The sequence below is a fragment of the Carcharodon carcharias genome, chromosome 3 (genome assembly GCF_017639515.1).
Source record: "Carcharodon carcharias isolate sCarCar2 chromosome 3, sCarCar2.pri, whole genome shotgun sequence".
Lineage (NCBI taxonomy): Eukaryota > Metazoa > Chordata > Chondrichthyes > Lamniformes > Lamnidae > Carcharodon > Carcharodon carcharias.
In genome coordinates, this window is record NC_054469.1 from 72005497 (window position 1) to 72022435 (window position 16939).

The 16939-nt window shown below is 41.0% G+C and overlaps 1 protein-coding gene across 5 annotated transcripts in view; it reads left to right on the forward strand.

Annotated features, from left to right (window-relative positions):
• Nucleotides 1-16939, forward strand: part of LOC121276518 (pituitary tumor-transforming gene 1 protein-interacting protein) — a 104843-nt gene that overhangs the window by 40432 nt on the left and 47472 nt on the right. For all 5 annotated transcript variants that reach the window (XM_041185018.1, XM_041185019.1, XM_041185020.1 and 2 more), the window contains one exon: nt 5340-5386. In XM_041185018.1, coding sequence (XP_041040952.1) covers nt 5340-5386 — 47 coding nt within the window. The remainder of the gene's footprint in view (nt 1-5339; nt 5387-16939) is intronic.

The window sequence follows — 16939 nt, forward strand, 5'->3', positions numbered from 1 at the left end:
CGCAACAATCATCAGCCAGAAGTTCAGAGTGGATGATCCATCTCGACCTCCTCCGTAAGGCCCCAGCATCACACATACCAGTCTTCAGCCAATTCGAGTCATTCCACGTGATATCCAGAAACGGCTGAAGGCACTGGATACTGCAAAGGCTATGGACTCTGACAATATTGTGGCAATAGCACTGAAGATTTGTGCTCCAGAACTTGCCGCACACTTAGTCAAGCTGTTCCAGTACAGCTACAACACTGACATCTACTCGGCTATGTGGAAAATTGCTCTGGCATGTCCTGTACACAAAAAGCAGGACAAATCCAACCCTGCCAATTACTGCCCCATCAGTCTACTCTTTATCATCAGTAAAATAAAAGAAGGGGCCATCAACAATGCTATCAAGAAGCATTCGCTTTGCAAAAACCTGCTCACTGATGCCCAGTTTAGGTTCCGCCAGGGCCACTCAGCTCCTGACCTCATTACAGCCTTGGTTCAAAGATGGACAAAAGAGCTGAACTCCCGAGGTGAGGTGAGAGTGACATGCTTTGACATCAAGGCCACATTTGACCAATTGTGGCATCATGAGCCCTATCAAAACTGGAATCGGGGAAAACTCACTGCTGGTTGGAGTCATACCTAGCACAAAGGAAGATGGTTGTGGTTGTTGAAAGTCAGTCATTTCAGCCCCAGGACACCACTGCAGGAGTTCCTCAGGGAAGTGTCCTCAGCCCAACCATCTTCAGCTGCTTCATCAATGACCTTCCTTAAGGTCAGAAGTGGGGATATTCGCTGATGATTGCAAATGTTCAGCTCCATTCGCGACTTCGCAGATACTGAAGCAGTCCATGTTGAAATGCAGCAAGCCCTGAACAATATCCAGGCTTGGGTTGACAAGAGGCAAGTAACATTCGCACCACACGAGCGGCAGGCAATGACCAACAAGAGAGAATCCAACCATCACCCCTTGATGTTCAATAGCATTACCATCACTGAATCCCCCACTATCAACACCCTGGAGGTTACCATTGACCAAAAACTGAACTGGACTAGCCATATTAATACTGTGGCTACAAGAGCAGGTCAGGCTAGGAATCATGCAGCGAGTAACTCGCCCCCTGACTCCCCAAAGCCTGTCCACCATCTACAAGGCACAAGTCAGGAGTGTGATCGGATACTTCCCACTTGCCTGGACGAGTGCTACTCCCACAACACTCAAGATGTTCGACACCATCCAGAACAAAGAAGTTTGCTTGATTGGCACCACATCCACAAACGTTCACTCACTCCACCACCTACGCACAGTATCAGCAGTGCGTTCCCATCTACAAGGTGCATGGCAGTAATTTATCAAGGCTCCTTTGACAGCACCTTCCAAACCCACGACCATTACCATCCAGAAGGACGAGGGCAGCAGATAGATGGGAACGCCACCCCCTGGAAGTTCCCCTCCAAGTCACTCACCATCCTGACTTGGAAATATATCACCATTCCTTCACTGTCGCTGGGTCAAAATCCTGGAACTCCCTTCTTATCAGCACTGTGGATATACCTACACCACATGGACTGCAGCCATTCAAGAAGGCAGCTCACCACCACCTTCTCAACGGCAACCAGGGATGGGCAATAAATGCTAGTCCAGCCAGCGAAGCCCCCATCCTGTGAATGAGAAAAAAAAAAATGTCTATGCTCCCACCCCTTAGGCTGTTTAAAAATGTTTAATCTTAATTTGAGTCTAATTGTGGTTCAGTACATGTATTAATTATCTACAATGGACTTGCCAAAAACATTCCCATGGCAGTAGGCAGATTTTTTTTTACTATATCCTGGATTAAATGGATGTTCTATTATATAAAATATTAATGTTTTTACGTCATATAAAAAATTAACCAGTTGTGCAAGAATAAGAATACATTTCATACACCTCTTTTAAGGAGAAACATAAGAATAAAAGGAAACAAGGGTTTGCATTTGAAATATTACTATGACAGTGTCTTGAAAAAGGATTAGCAAAAGGTTACTGTAAGCATTATACGCATCTACTCTCAAATGTTCATTAGCTCCACAAGACTAAAAATAAGCATTTAAGGAAATTTGAAGTTGCCTAATGATCATTGTTTCTCATCTGCTGCAATTTACATCTGTATCTTTCTTTAGAAAATCTGAAATGTGTTAAGACTTTCACCTCGAGAAGAATGTTTATTATTCACGCTTCATTCTTGGATCGCTTGTTCCATAATAACCTTGGCTCCCATCTATAATGTGATAAATCAAATGCTAATTATTTCATGCATATATATTTCAGACTAGTTAACTTTTGATTGAGTGTTGTCATTCTGGCACTGTCATTTTTAGCAAGGGGATAATTTCAATACTGAGTTATTTCCATAATTGCTGGCAGCAATCAGGATTATCTTTAAATGTCATCCTTAATTTTTCATTGTGCTGTAAATTAGTTTCTGAAGAGGGAAAAGTGGTACTAAACATAACTAGGTCATCAATTGTAGGTAACATAATTCAATGGGCTCAGGAAATTCTTTAGAAAATTTAATGGGTTTGTTTCCACTAAGCATAGATACATAATTCAATCCTCAAGGTTTATTTATTTCTTTCTTCGGCTAAAAAATAATTTTCTATTTGCTTCAGTTATGTTATGAGAAGAGTAATTATTCTGAAATGATTGAAGACTGCAAAACAGTCCAAAAGGGCTCAAGTGATGAACTATTGTCTATTGTTTTGAAACTCAAAAGTTCCTTTTATAATCCTATAACATTCCACCTTGACAGATTTTAGGTAGGGGTAGGATTGATAAACATTCTTTTACTAGCCATTTTGATTTATTTGTTACCTGTTATATTTACCTCTTTGGCGTTTGGATCTGTTTTATGCAACAGGAGGCAGATGTGACAATTATAAGAAAAGGAAGCTGGAGTAGGCCATATGGACCCTCAAGTCCGCTTCATCAATCAGTCAGATCATAGTTGATCTTTGACCTCAACTCCACTTTCCTGCTCTGCACCCTTAGTGCCCAAGAATGTATCACTCTTGGCCTTGTATATACTCATTGACTGAACATCCAGAGCCTTCTTGGGTAGAGAATTTCAAAGATTCATGATACGCTAAGTAAAGAAATTTCTCCTCACCTCAGTCCTAATAGCTAACCATTTATTCTGAGACCATGACCCTGAGCCCTAAACTCCAGCCAGGCAAAATAGCCTCTGAACATCTAACCTGTCGAGCCCTCTAAGAAGATGGTATGTAATTTGCACTATTATGAAGATACTTATTCACACCAGTGCAATTTAGCTTCACCCTGAGCAACTGAAATACATAATATGATATGTGGTGAAAATAAAATGACAGCGTATTTTGGGGTTTGTCTGTGTTAAAAATGGATTGTGCAATATCAACATGTATCAGGGCCACAAAGAAATGGCCTGGATTTTGCTGTGCTACTAAAGGCAACTCTCAGCACTTGCCATTACTACAGGGTAAAACTGACAGCAACCTCTGGCATCTGCACATGCTTGCTTAAATGCAGCATTCACTGTCAGTAATGCCCCTCTGCTTCACAGGCTCCAGCATTGTTGTCTTCACCTGATGGAATCTGTGCATTTATCAATAATGTTGTGAACTTGTGCTATTTATAGACCAGTCAGTCCTAAGAAGGGAAAAAGTTAGGGGGTGTTCAATTAGGATTAGGTAAGTTTTTAAATGGTGCAATAAATGATAACTACTGCTCAACAACCTCTGTGGCCCTAAAAAAATATTTGCAAGTGTGGAGTGGCATTTCCTCAAGAAAATTGTTATTGCATGAGAACACAAGTGATAGGAGCAGAAGTAGACATTATGGCCCATTGAGCCTACTCCACCATTCAATATGATCAGGGCTGATTTTGGGCTTCAAGTCTACTTTACCACTTGTTCCCCACACCCCTTGATTCCCTGAGAGTCCAAAAAATCTGTCTATTCCATCTCCGTTCTAAATGATTGATCTTCTCCTGGACTGTGCTCTACACCACCTTCCCTGTTCTAGACTCCACAGCTAGCAGAAACAACTTGTGTGTCTGCTCTGTCAAGTCCCTCCAGAATATTGTATGCTTCAGTGAGATCATCACTCATTCTTCTAAACTCCAGAGACTAGGCCCAATTTACGCAGCCTCTCATAGGATAACCCTCTCATCCCAGGCACCAATCTAGTGAACCTTCACAGTACTGTCTCCAGTGAAAGCTTATCCTTCCTTAAATATGGGTACCAAAACAAGATACAGTACTCCAGGTGTGTCTCAAGAAAGCCCTGTACAGTTGTAGCAAGACATCTGTTTTCCTGTACTCCAATCCCCTTGCAGTAAAGACCACTGTACTATTTGCCTTCCTAATTACTTGCTGTACCTGAATGCTAACTTTGAGTTTCTTGTACCAGCACACCCAAGTCTCTCTGGACATCAACATTTACAAGTTTAACACCTTTTATGAAATATTCTACTTTTCTATTCTTAGGACCAAAATGTATAATCTCTCACTTCTCCACATTATACTTTATCTGCCATCTTGTTGCAGAATTTAAAAAAAAATTATTAAAACCTTTTTTGTCTTTTATGTCTTTCCCTTAATCCCCTGTGTATGCCCCAATTTTTTTATTTTGCCTCCTGTGTATTGATTTAAGTGTAATTTATATTTCCTGTTTTTCTTTAACTTTCTGCTTTGCATTCTATGAGAACTCTTCAGTTTGATTGAAGTGCCTCCCTGCTGCTTGTCCTGCTCATGGTCACTGTATTAAAATAAACATTGGATAATTGGGAGTCTCTGCTGTCAAGCCTACAAAGTCTGCACTATGTTGAATGGCAAAATCCATTCCTTTGCCGCTCACAGCAAAATCAGGGCCATTGTTTTTTGTTTAAACTTCTATTCATTATTTCTACCTTGTCATTTTATGCATGATCTAATTCTTAATGTTATCATATCCAATTCTATTCTCTTGTGAATTTGTTTTTCTCTATCATTTTAAAATTAGTGATGATCTGAACAAAATCTTGTTGGGTGAGAAAAGGAGATGGCTGGAAGAACTTGTTTAATATGGTGCTATTTATGCTTTTTAGGGACTTGCTGAAATTTTTCCCTTTTAAATTGAAGGCCTAAATTGCTACTGCAAACATTATACTTTGCTGCAGTTGCTTTAAGTTACAAGATCTTCGTACAATTTTATAATAATCAAAGGGAAAGCAGATCGGTTACAAGATTTTGTTCCACTTTGTAGATGCTTGTAAGTAATAGCTGGAGTATAGAATTTTCTTCGAGGCTTCGTTTTACTTGTTTGAAAATCTTAATTTTTAAAAATTTTTGTTTCTCAGAAAGGCTGAAAGAAGAGCACAATACAATGAAATCCGCAAGAAATATGGTATGTTAAGTTGCATTATTATTTAGTGATCCATAATATTTTTATGTAAAAGCAGTTCGTTGAATCATAGAATGGTTACAGCACAAAAGGAGGCCTGACTTTTCTGTGTTGGCCGTCTGCAGGAGCCGTTCACCTAGATTCCTCTGCCTTTTCCCCATAGTGCAATTTTTTTCCTTTTCACATAAAATTCCAATTCCATTTTGAAAGGCTTATTTGATGCTGCCTCCACCACACACTCAAGTAGTGCATTCCAGAACTGAACCACTCACTGAATAGATAAGTTTTTTCTCTTCTCACTCTTGTGTCTTTTTCCCATTACCTTAAATCTGTACCCTCTGGTTCTTGATCCTTCTACCAATGGGAACAGTATCTCCCTATCTACTCTGTTCAAATCGCTCATTATTTTTGAATACGCCTATCAAATCTCCTCATCCTTCACTTCTCTAAGGAAAATAGTTCCAACCTCTGTAATCTTTCTACATAACCAAAGTCTCTGGAACCATTCTCATGAATCTTTTCTGCACCCTCTCTAATGCCTTCTAGATTATAGCCTTTCTAAATTATAGTGCCCAGAACTAGATACACTGCTCCAGTTGCAGCCAAACCAGTGTTTTATGCAAGTTTAGCTGATTTCCTTGCTTTTGTACTCTATGCTGCTATTGATGAGCCCAAAATGCTAAATGCTTTATTAACTGCTCTGTTAACCTGTCCTGCCACTTTCAATGATTGATACACATATATCTTGTACCTCATATAAGATTTTAGTAATATTAGTTTGTCCTAGTTACTCCAAATCTGAACAATTTAACAATTTCAGATAAATTTTGAGGCTAAGATTGCACAGTAAAGACTGGTTGGATGTAGTTTGAAATAATGTCCCAGCTAAGAAGTGATGGCAACTGCACCGTCCAGATTTTTTTTTCTTTCTTTTGACATGACTGATGTGCATGCTATTAATTCCTCGTTATTGAAGTTATTTAGAAATTATAGCTAGAACATCGAATGTGGTAGCCATGGTTCAAATATGGAACTTGGTACCGCATTGAATGGTTGAGGTCTTTGCCAATAATACCTGCAGTGCAAGATGCAAGAAATTCATCCATTGGTTCTGTGATCAATCACGAGATTCTAGTGAAATCCTACTAGCTATCTACAATGCTTTCTTAACCTTAGTTTGAAAATCCAGTTCTATAAATGTACATTTAGCCATTGTAGTGGCCTTCTAACTTTCATCCGATGTCATCTTTGGTTGGAGCAAAAGGTTGAAACTGTCTCTGATTATTAAACAAACTTGGAAATCTAACCCCACAACATCTCACAAAGCCACTATGAAGCTAAATTGGTTCTGCCTGAAATACATTTCTGTCATTCATGTCAATAGATTTGTGATAAGTTCCCAAAGCTTATTCAATATAACAACTACTTGAACAAAGCATGTGCCTATCTTTTTGGCTACTTAATAGTTGAATTGTATCAAGCACATAAAAGCACATGTGGATTGCACAGCTCCCATCATTATCTCAACATGGCCAAATGATTTTTCACTTTTGTACTGTAGGAGTAATTTGCATCATACATTTGTGCTTTTATTGTCATAGATGAAAATTTGGTACTTTGACCTTCAGTGATAATTATGTACTTTGATATACATTGTATTTGACCCAAAAATTCTAAAATTTGAAAGTATAAGCCTCGTATGCATGTAGAACTTAATCACATCTATTAGAAGCATCTGAGGACAGGAAACCCATTACAGTGTCAGCCAGCATGGAACCACTTTAAGATATTATTGGCAAACAACAGCTTTGTGTTCAGGAAGAATCTACAAACAGTAACAAGATGAAAGAATAGTTAATTTGTTTGTGGTGATGGTTGAGGAAAGAATGAAGTTCCCACTACCACAAGGCCAAGAGTAGGTCATTGAGTGCCCTTGAGTGTTTCCACCAGTTAATTAGATAATGGCTGATCCATACATAAACTCTATTCATTCACCATTGATGCTAAATTCTTTGTTAACCCTTACCAGCACCTTATTAAATCTTTGAAGGTGGCAGGGCAAGTTGAGGCAGTTTATATATGTTTTTTAAAAAGCTATTCGAACCTTGGCTTTATAAAAGGAGCCAAAAAGTACAAAAGCAAGAAATTATGCTAAACCTTTATAAATTACTGGTTAGGTCTCAGCTAGAATATTGTGTCCAATTTTGGGAACCACATTTCAGGAAGGATGCCAAGCCCTTGAGGAGGGTGCGGAGGAGATTTACCATAATGATATTCTGAATGACAGACTTCTGTTATGTGGGGAGACTAGAAAAGCTGGAATTGTTCTCCTGAGAGCAGAAAAGGCCATTGGGTTGATTCATTGAGTAGCTGGAAGAAACTGTCTCTACTGACTAGGTCAGTAACTAAAGGGCACCGATTCAAGATAATTGCAACAAATTGTTACAATCTGGAATAGACTGCCTGCAGTGGTGGTGAAAGCAGATTCAATTATCACTTTGGAAACAAACTTGGATATATACTTGAAAGGTGAAATTTTCAGGCTACGGGGGAGGTTGCAGAATGTTATATGATATTGTATGTGCCTGCATGCCATTGTAATGTCAAGGCGCTCAGCGGACCAAGTGTTAAGTGGGGCTGGAGAATAGCACGGCCCATGGTATGATGTATAGAGTCACATGATAGTAGACTTGGAGAACATTTTAGAAGGCGTCTGCATGGAGACAGCAGCACCATGCATGGCAGTAACTGGGATCTGTTCATAGTCAAAGTTTAATAATAAACGGTTCATTTTTAAACATACAATTCTCAAGATCTCATCATTGAGATGCAAAAGGAACCCATAACACAACTTGGTGATCAGTGATGGTATGAAAGGTGGTATTTAAATGATGAACCCAGAACAGAATCCCAAGTATGAAAAAATAAAAGCAGCTGAAGCCTGACCAAAGAGATGTGCGCCTAATGAGGAATCCGCCAGAGTGAGTGGAGGCCCAGTGCAAGACCCTGAGCGACACAGATTGAAGAAACTAGGTCGGGTCACAATGCGGGCGAGCAAAACTACAAAAAAAAAGCTAAGACCCTGAATGACGGAGAATTAAGGAACCTAGTCAGATACGGGTGAGCAAAAATACGAAAAAGGTACTTATGGAATAGGTGGCAGTCCTAGGGGCTCAGCAGATTGCAGAAGCTGGAAGGCAGCTGCAAGTTTTAAAAGAAAAATGGCAGAGTAAAGAGAAAAACCTGCAGAGCACAGTTTAAAAAATGGAAAAAGCCTCCAGAGTTTAAGAGAAAGGGAACATTTTCAGTCAGGAAAAGTAGAGTTTCTCAGTAAAGAAAAAAAATAATTGCTGCTGTTCTGAAGACTTTAAAAAAAAAAGAAAAAACCTGCATAATTTAAAAGAAGAAACTGCTGTAAGTTTTTTAAAGTCTTAAAAAATAGGCCAATGATAGCAGGGATCCTATGAAACCCAAAAACATGTGGCAAAATCAGAATCAGCAAAACTGATAGGCTCTAGACAGCCTGAGTGAAAAAAAATCTGCTACTGCACAGATAGCCTTAAAGTGGCAACAAGATTTAAAGCTGTAACTACAAAAAAAAAACCATCGATAATAAATTAGAACAGCCAGACATATTTTGGATAAGGAAATGGCTAAACTAGACACAAAATAATGGGAGTCTTGGAGATAAGAATTTTTAGTTTACAGGAGAATTATGGGATTAAATCAGAAGAAGTCCAAGTTGACAAGTTCTTATTCGTGTTTGGTTCATTTGCTGGGGAAGCATAGATTTGGAGACAATGTATATATCAATACTGGACAACATTTGGTGAGATATTAAAAGGCTTTGACAGGTATTTTAAACTCCAAGTTGTGGAGAGCGCAGACCCTAGAAGAAGATCTAGCATACCTCCAATAAAGCACTGTGGGCAGCAAAAGACCCCAGAGTGAGGGGTAAGTAAACTACATGGTGATTTCTGACCATGTCAGTGCAATGAAATACATGAGCCGACGAGTTTAGTGCAGAATAAAGAAATGGCTGAGAAACAGCCGAAAGTCTTAAAAAAAAAAGTAGAGCTCTTTGCAAATGCTGACACAATACCCAAACTGTGAGAACGCATGACAGTGCAGAGTGAGCAGATGACTATGAATGAAGAAAAGCTATCTGAGGTAACTCAAAAGAAGCAAAAGGTGCAAAAAGTAAATAAAGCTGTTCCATCGGAAAATGTTTGCATCAGAGCTGAACTGGAAGATATGAAGCACAAGATTCAAGCTGAGCATATAACTTCAATAAACTGAAGTCTTCAAAGAACCAAGCTGTTTGAGATCTGAACAAACAAATTTTAGAGGTGACACAAAGGTATCAGGAGGAAATAACAACCCTCAATTGTACAATTAGCAAATCAAAGTGGAAGTTGGGAAAACTCAACCAGATGTACAGGTAGGCAAAACAGCAGGCAGAAAAGGCACTCGAAGTTGCGCTCCTGAAATTCTCCTTGAAGAATCAATATGTTGCCATGGAAACATGAGAAGCTAAAAAGGACTAGAATATTACTTCAGAAAAAGCAGAGTTGGAACTATCAGTAGTAACGAAACGATGCACTGATGCCCAGAGTGAGTTGGCAAGAGGTCAACAAGAAAATAAGCAGTTGAAAGAACAGCTTATTGTCCTTCAAGATCAAATGCAAAAGAAATGCATAACCATTCAGCAACATGAAGAAGTGAAGACTGTCTTAGTCAGCTTAATGGAAGAATAGCAGAAGAAACTTGAGACTGTTCTGAATTACAGGAAAGCTCAAGATGAAGCAAGCAAGCTTTGCAAAGAAAAGAAAAACCTGTTGAAGAATCTTCACACACCATAAGAATCCCTCAAGCCAAAGTTTGTATCTCTGGAAAATTACAAAGAAAAGCAAAATGAATTTAATGTCACTCTGAACAAACTGAAGAACCGGTTGGCAGAGAAGACTCAGTAATATTACATATTCCAGGACGAAGCCAAAAGCTACAAGAAAAAGGCTGAAGAACCAGCTGAACAAGAACAAGGAGGCATTGAAGGGAAAAGCCGTAGAACTTTCCAAGCCGCGAGTGGATAACAAAGCCATGAGCAGCACAACTACAGAACTGAAACAAGTTAAGACTTTGCTGGAGACAGACCTGGCCAACAGCGAAACCAAAATGAAGGACAAGGGCAAATTGCAGACAGAGATAGAAAAGGCAAAAATGAGATCAGAAAATGTAATTCCGACACTGAGGAACTTGAAGAAGAAAAAGCACTGGATGTCTCAGCGTACTGAGTACCATTGAGCTGTTGAAAGATGAAATGGCTGAAATGAAAATCAAGAACCGCGAATGTCAAGGAAGTTCAGCAAGAACTTGGCAGATACCACCGAGAAAGAAAATTTGAGTCCACTCTAGGAATTAACAGAATGCACATTCCCTTCAGAAGAAACAAGGCAAACCCACGGAGACAGAGAAAAGAAGACAAGTTGTTATTAAAGAAATAGCCAACTCAAAGGAGCGCAAGAAGTGATTCAAATGGAAATAACCAAGTACCAGAAACAGTGTCATGAAGCTATTGATGTATATAATATTTTGGAAAATATTTTTCTTTTAAAATATTTAGTCTGCGGGTGTGTCTTAATTGGATTAAAGCTGGCTAGTTTGGGTGCTTCGGGTACTAGTTTTGATATGGAAGAGAGAGCGTGCATTTGCGTTTTGAATAGAGCATTCAAGAAGCTGGGTGAAAACTTGACACCTTTCCAGCAGCTATCAAGCAATATGTTTATATTACTAATAAAATTGGTACTATGAAAGGGATTTCATTGTTAAAAGGTAAAACTCAAAGAGGCTGGTGATACAATGAGAATTAACATTCAATGGGGCTGGTAGGTATAACTTCCGTAGTTTTCAGGTGTACAGAGCAGAGGCAATGTAAGATCAAAAGGCAGCTGTAAGCCTCCAACTGGCTGCACAGCAAAAAGCGAAAGAACCTGATTTTGAATTCGTAAGATGAAAATGTTTTGCCTGGTGTTTGTTTAAGTCTATAGGTTGTTGTTGTCTTGATGGAGATTAGTTTGGGAATTTGTTAAAAGTTATGAAAGTAGTAATTTGTAGTCATGTGTATACATTTTAACTTATGTAAATTAATAAAATGTTTCAATTAGTTTAATGTAAAGCCTCAAGAACTGGTGGTCTGATTCCTGAATTTAGAGTTCCAACTCAAACATGACACTTTAAACAACTGCCATAACCTATAATTTTAAGTTTCCCTCTGGGGAATTTTAAATAATTAAATAAGGACAATACCTGTAGAAAGCAGACCATTTATAATGCCACCTAACTTGGGAGTCAGCAAGGGGATTTGGATTATCAGCAGTTTAATGGTCAGCCAGGCAGGGTGACTTCAGTAAGGGTACAAGGTGTCATCACACATAAAGCAGGTTTAAGTCATATTATTTTAAGTCATATTAGTTTAAGTCATATTTATTATAAGCTTTGCTTATAATAATTAAAAATTCCTTCCAACAATTTGCTTGTATATTTTGACTGTCACTCTGGACCCACCCCAATTACTTCTCTTCCTTTTATTTTTCTCTTGCCCTCTCTTGGGCCCTTCTTTCCTGTTCCTCCCTTTCTGTTGCCTCATCATTCCATCTTTCATTTTGCCTTCTTGGTTTCTTTTCCCCTACCAATCTCTACCGGAGACCATCATACCTCCCCTGCATTGCTGCTCTGCCACTGTTGTTCCTGGGGTCAGCCCATTGCTACTTTCTCTGTTCTCTAAAGGGCCCCAGTGATATGCCCATAGTTGCCTCCTTATAAGCAGCAGTAAACTGCCCCAACTTCCTCTCATTAATGTTCCCAAGCAGTTTACTTGCAGGAGTAATCTTGTCTACTTCCTTCCTGTCCTTCCACCCACCACTGTATTCCTTCGATTTAACCAGGACATGAACAGTTACCACCACCTCCACGTTTTCTTCCAGACACTTCACAAATAAACAATGTCCCCGCAGTCCATTGGATGCTTGTATTGACTTAAACCTGCTTTATGTGTGATGACACCTTGTACCCTTACTGAAGTCACCCTGCCTGGCTGACCATTAAACTGCTGATAATCCAAATCCCCTTGCTGACTCCCAAGTTAGGTGGCATTATAAATGGTCTGCTTTCTACAGGTATTGTCCTTCCTTCAAAACTGTTGTCATCACCCCATCATCAATAAACCCACCTTTTGTTCTTCTGTCCTTGAAAACTCTTATTCTTGTTTCCAACTTCCTTTTCCTCTAGCTCCAGTCCTACAATGTCTCCAACTTAGAATGTTCATCCACTTATTTAAACCCCATCATGACCCCCTCTAAACCTCACTCCCCAATCTGTTTATTCCTGTGATTCTAGCTTTTTGTGCATCCTCCTCCGTTGGCAGCAGTTCCTGCAGCCCTACCTTCTGAAATCACCCTCTAACCTCTCCACCTCTTTACGTTCTTCTTGTCCTTAAAATCTCTTTGAGTAAGTTTCAGTCTTATCTTTCAATATCTCCTTTGGCTTGATAGCCTTTTTTGTCCAATCTGCACCTAAGTGAAGTGATTTGAAATAAAAGTAGCCAGTCACTTTTTAAATGAAAGTTCTTTTAAGTTGTCAACTTCATCTGCTAGTCCACTCGTATGTTCCTATCACACTCTGGTTATTATTACCTGTATCGCTACCCTGCACTGTTGTCTTATCCTTCCTAATTAACTTTCTAAATTTCCACCACCATTATTTCGTTTAAAGCCCTCTCTACAGCCCTGGTTATTCAATTCACCAGGACACTGGTGCTTATACAGTTCAAGTGAAGCCCATCCAAACTGAACAGCTCCCTCTTTCCCCAGTATTGGTGCCAGTACCCCATAAATTGAAATCCATTTCTCCCACACCAATCTTTGAGCCATGCACTCAACTGTCTGATCTTATTTATCCTATCCCAATTTGCTCATGGCTCAGGTTGTAATCTTGGTGGCTCTGCTTTTTAATTTAGCCCCTAGCTGCTCATACACCCTTAGCAGAACCTCTTTCTTAGTCCTACCTACTTTGTTGGTATTCACAAAGGCCACAACAACCGGACCCTTGCCCTCCCACTCCAAAGCTCCTCTCCAGCCCTGAAAAGATACCCTTAAGCCTGAGATTCGGCAGGGAATGCAGCTTTCAGGACTCAGTCTCAGCTGCCCTAACCTTATTGCTTTTTACTCACCCAAATTGAATGCCCCTCTGTACCATGGCACTATGGTCAGTTTGCTCATCCTCCTTGCAGGCCCTGCTCTTGTCCATGAAGGTTGTAAGAACCTCAAACCTGTTGAACAAGTGCAAGGGCTGAGGTTCCTCTACTGCTACCTTCTGGATCCTCATAGCAGCTTTACTCATAGTCATACCCTCATGTCCCTGACCACAAACCAAATTTGAAATCCTTAGATAAGAACTGCCTCCTGGAACAAAGTGTCCAGATGACATTCTTCCTCCCTGATGCATCGCAATGTCAGAAGCTTGGACTTCAGTTCATCAACTCCGAGCCAAAGCGCCTCAAGCCACAGATGTAGATGCACAGTTATTAGGCTGTATTGCATTTCCTCTTACTCTGACCCCACCTTATTATTTCTTGCTGTAGTGCTATCTGTCTTTCCCAATTCTTTCTGCACCTGATTTCCTCTCTGATAGCTCATGGATCCACCACCCTGCCAAGTTAGTTTTAACCCTCCCCAATAAGCACTAACAAGCTACCCAGCAAGGACATTACTCCCAGCTCTGTTCAGGTGCAAACCGTCCGACCTGTGCAGGTCCCATTTATGAACAGAACAGATCCCAATGTCCCAAGGATCTAAAGCTCCCCTTCCTGCACCATCTCTCCAACTAAGCATTCATCTGCTGCATCCTCCTATACTCACTGGACGTGGCACCGAGAGTAATCCATTGATTACTACATCTGAGATCCTGCTTACTAGTTTCTTTCCTGGTTCCCTAAAATCTGCCCCCAGTACCCCATCCCTCCTTCAGCCTTTGTCGTTGGTACCAACGTGGACCATGACTGCTGGCTACTCACCCTCCCCCTTTGGAGTGCTCTGCAGCGGCTCAGTGACGTTCCTGACTCTAGCATCAGGTAGCAACGTACCATAAAAAAGGGAGGCAACATATCATACAAAGCAAAATACTGCAGATGCTGGAAATCTGAAATAAAAACAGAAAATGCTAGAAATACTCAGCAAGTCAGGCAGCATCTGTGGAGAGAAACAGTTAACGTTTCAGGTTGATGTCCCTTTATTAGATCCATTCAATAGTCAACATATCCATGCTGGATTCAAGTCTGCAGCCACAGAAATGCCTGTCTGTTTCCCTAAACTTAGAATCCCCAATCGTTTTCCCAATTTTCCTCCAGCCCCCGCTCTCCCCGTGCAGCTGACTCAGCTATGGTGCTGTGGACTTGGCTGTGCTTGCACCCCCCAGAGGAGCAATCACTCCCACCAATATTCAGAGCTGTATACTGGCTGGAGAGAGATGCACACAGGATTCCTCCACTACCTGCCTGGTCATCCCCAAACACCTGGTAGCCACCCAGTCACTCACAGTTTGTACACGCTTAAGCTGTGAGGTGATCCCATCCAGAAGTGTGACATCCATGAAAGATTCAGCAGTAACACCATTTGCTGCTCAAGCTCTGAAATCTGGGACAAAAACAAAAATACCTGGAAAAACTCAGCAGATCTGACAGCATCTGCGGAGAGGGATACAGTTGACGTTTTGAGTCCGTATGACCCTTCATCAGAACTAAGCCATATAGAAATTAGATTAAATATATGCTGGTAGAAGGGGGTGGGACAAAAGAGCTCGATAGAGGGCCAGTGATAGGTGGAGGCCAAGAAGAGACTGCCAAAGATGTCATAGGCAAAAGGACAAAGGGGTGTTGACGGTGGTGATATTATGTAAAAGAAGTGCTAATGGAGACATTAAGGGAAACAAGTTAGTGGCAGATGGCCCTAGTGCAGGTGGGGTGGCGGGAAGGGATCTAAATGGACTAAAAGGTGGAGATGAAACAATAGGTCGAAATAAATTTAAAAATAGGAGGAAAAAGAAAAAAATATAGTGTAAAAAAAAAAAAATAAATTATTGGAACCTCCAGAGGAGGTTCACGAGAACGATCCCAGGAATGAAAGGCTTAACATATGAGGAACTTTTGAGGACTCTGGGTCTATACTCGATGGAGTTTAAAAGGATGATGGGGGATTTGATTTAAACTTACAGAATACTGAAAGGCCTGGATAGAGTGGACGTGGGGAAGATGTTTCCATTAGTAGGAGAGACTAGGATCCGAGGGCACAGCCTCAGAGTAAATAGAAGACCTTTTAGAACAGAGATGAGGAGAAACTTCTTTAGCCAGAGAGTGGTGAATCTATGGAATTCATTGCCGCAGAAGGCTGTGGAGGCCAGGTCATTGAGTGCATTTAAGACCGAGATAGATAGGTTCTTGATTGGTAAGGGAATCAAAGGTTACGGGGCGAAGGCGGGAGAATGGGGTTGAGAAACTTATTAGCCATGATTGAATGGTGGAGCAGACTCGATGGGCCGAATGGCCTAATTTCTGCTCCTATGTCTTATGGAAATGGCGGAGGATGATCCTTTGAATGCAGAGGCTGGTGGGGTGATAAGTGAGGACAAGGGGGATCCTATCATGTTTCTGGGAGGGAGAAGGTGGTGTGAGGGCGGATGTGCAGGAGATGGGCTGGACACGGTTGAGGGCCCTGTCAACCACTGTGGCTGGAAAACCTCGGTTAAGGAAGAAGGAGGACATGTCAGAGGAACTGTTTTTGGAAGTGGCATCATCAGAACAGATGCGACGGAGGCGAAGGAACTGAGAGAATGGGATGGAGTCCTTACAGGAAGCGGGGTGTGAGGACCTGTGGGAGTCGGTAAGCTTGTAATGGATATTGGTGGACAGTCTATTACCAGAAATTGGGACAGAGAGGTTAAGGAAGGGAAGTGTCAGAGATAGGCCATGTGAAAATGATGGAGGGGTGGAAATTGGAAGCAAAATTAATAAATTTTTCCAGGTCCAGACAAGAGCATGAAGCAGCACCAAAGTAATCATTGATGTACCGGAGAAAAAGTTGTGGGATGGTGGCGGAGTAGGACTGGAACAAGGAATGTTCCACATACCCCATAAAGAGACAGGCATAGCTGGGGCCCATGCGGGTACCCATAGCCACACCTTTTATTTGGAGGAAGTGAGAGGAGTTGAAGGAGAAATTGTTCAGTGTGAGAACAAGTTCAGCCAGCGGAGGAGAGTAGTGGTGGATGGGGATTGTTCGGGCCTCTGTTCGAGGAGGAAGCGGAGAGCCATCAGACCATCCTGGTGGGGGATGGAGGTGTAGAGGGATTGGACGTCCATGGTGAAGAGGAGGCGGTTGGGGCCAGGGAACTGGAAATTGTTGATATGATGTAGAGGAATCACGGATGTAGGTGGGAAGGGACTGGAGAATGGGAGAGAGAATGGAGTCAAGATTGGAAGCTGTGGAAGAAGGATCTCCAGAGGAA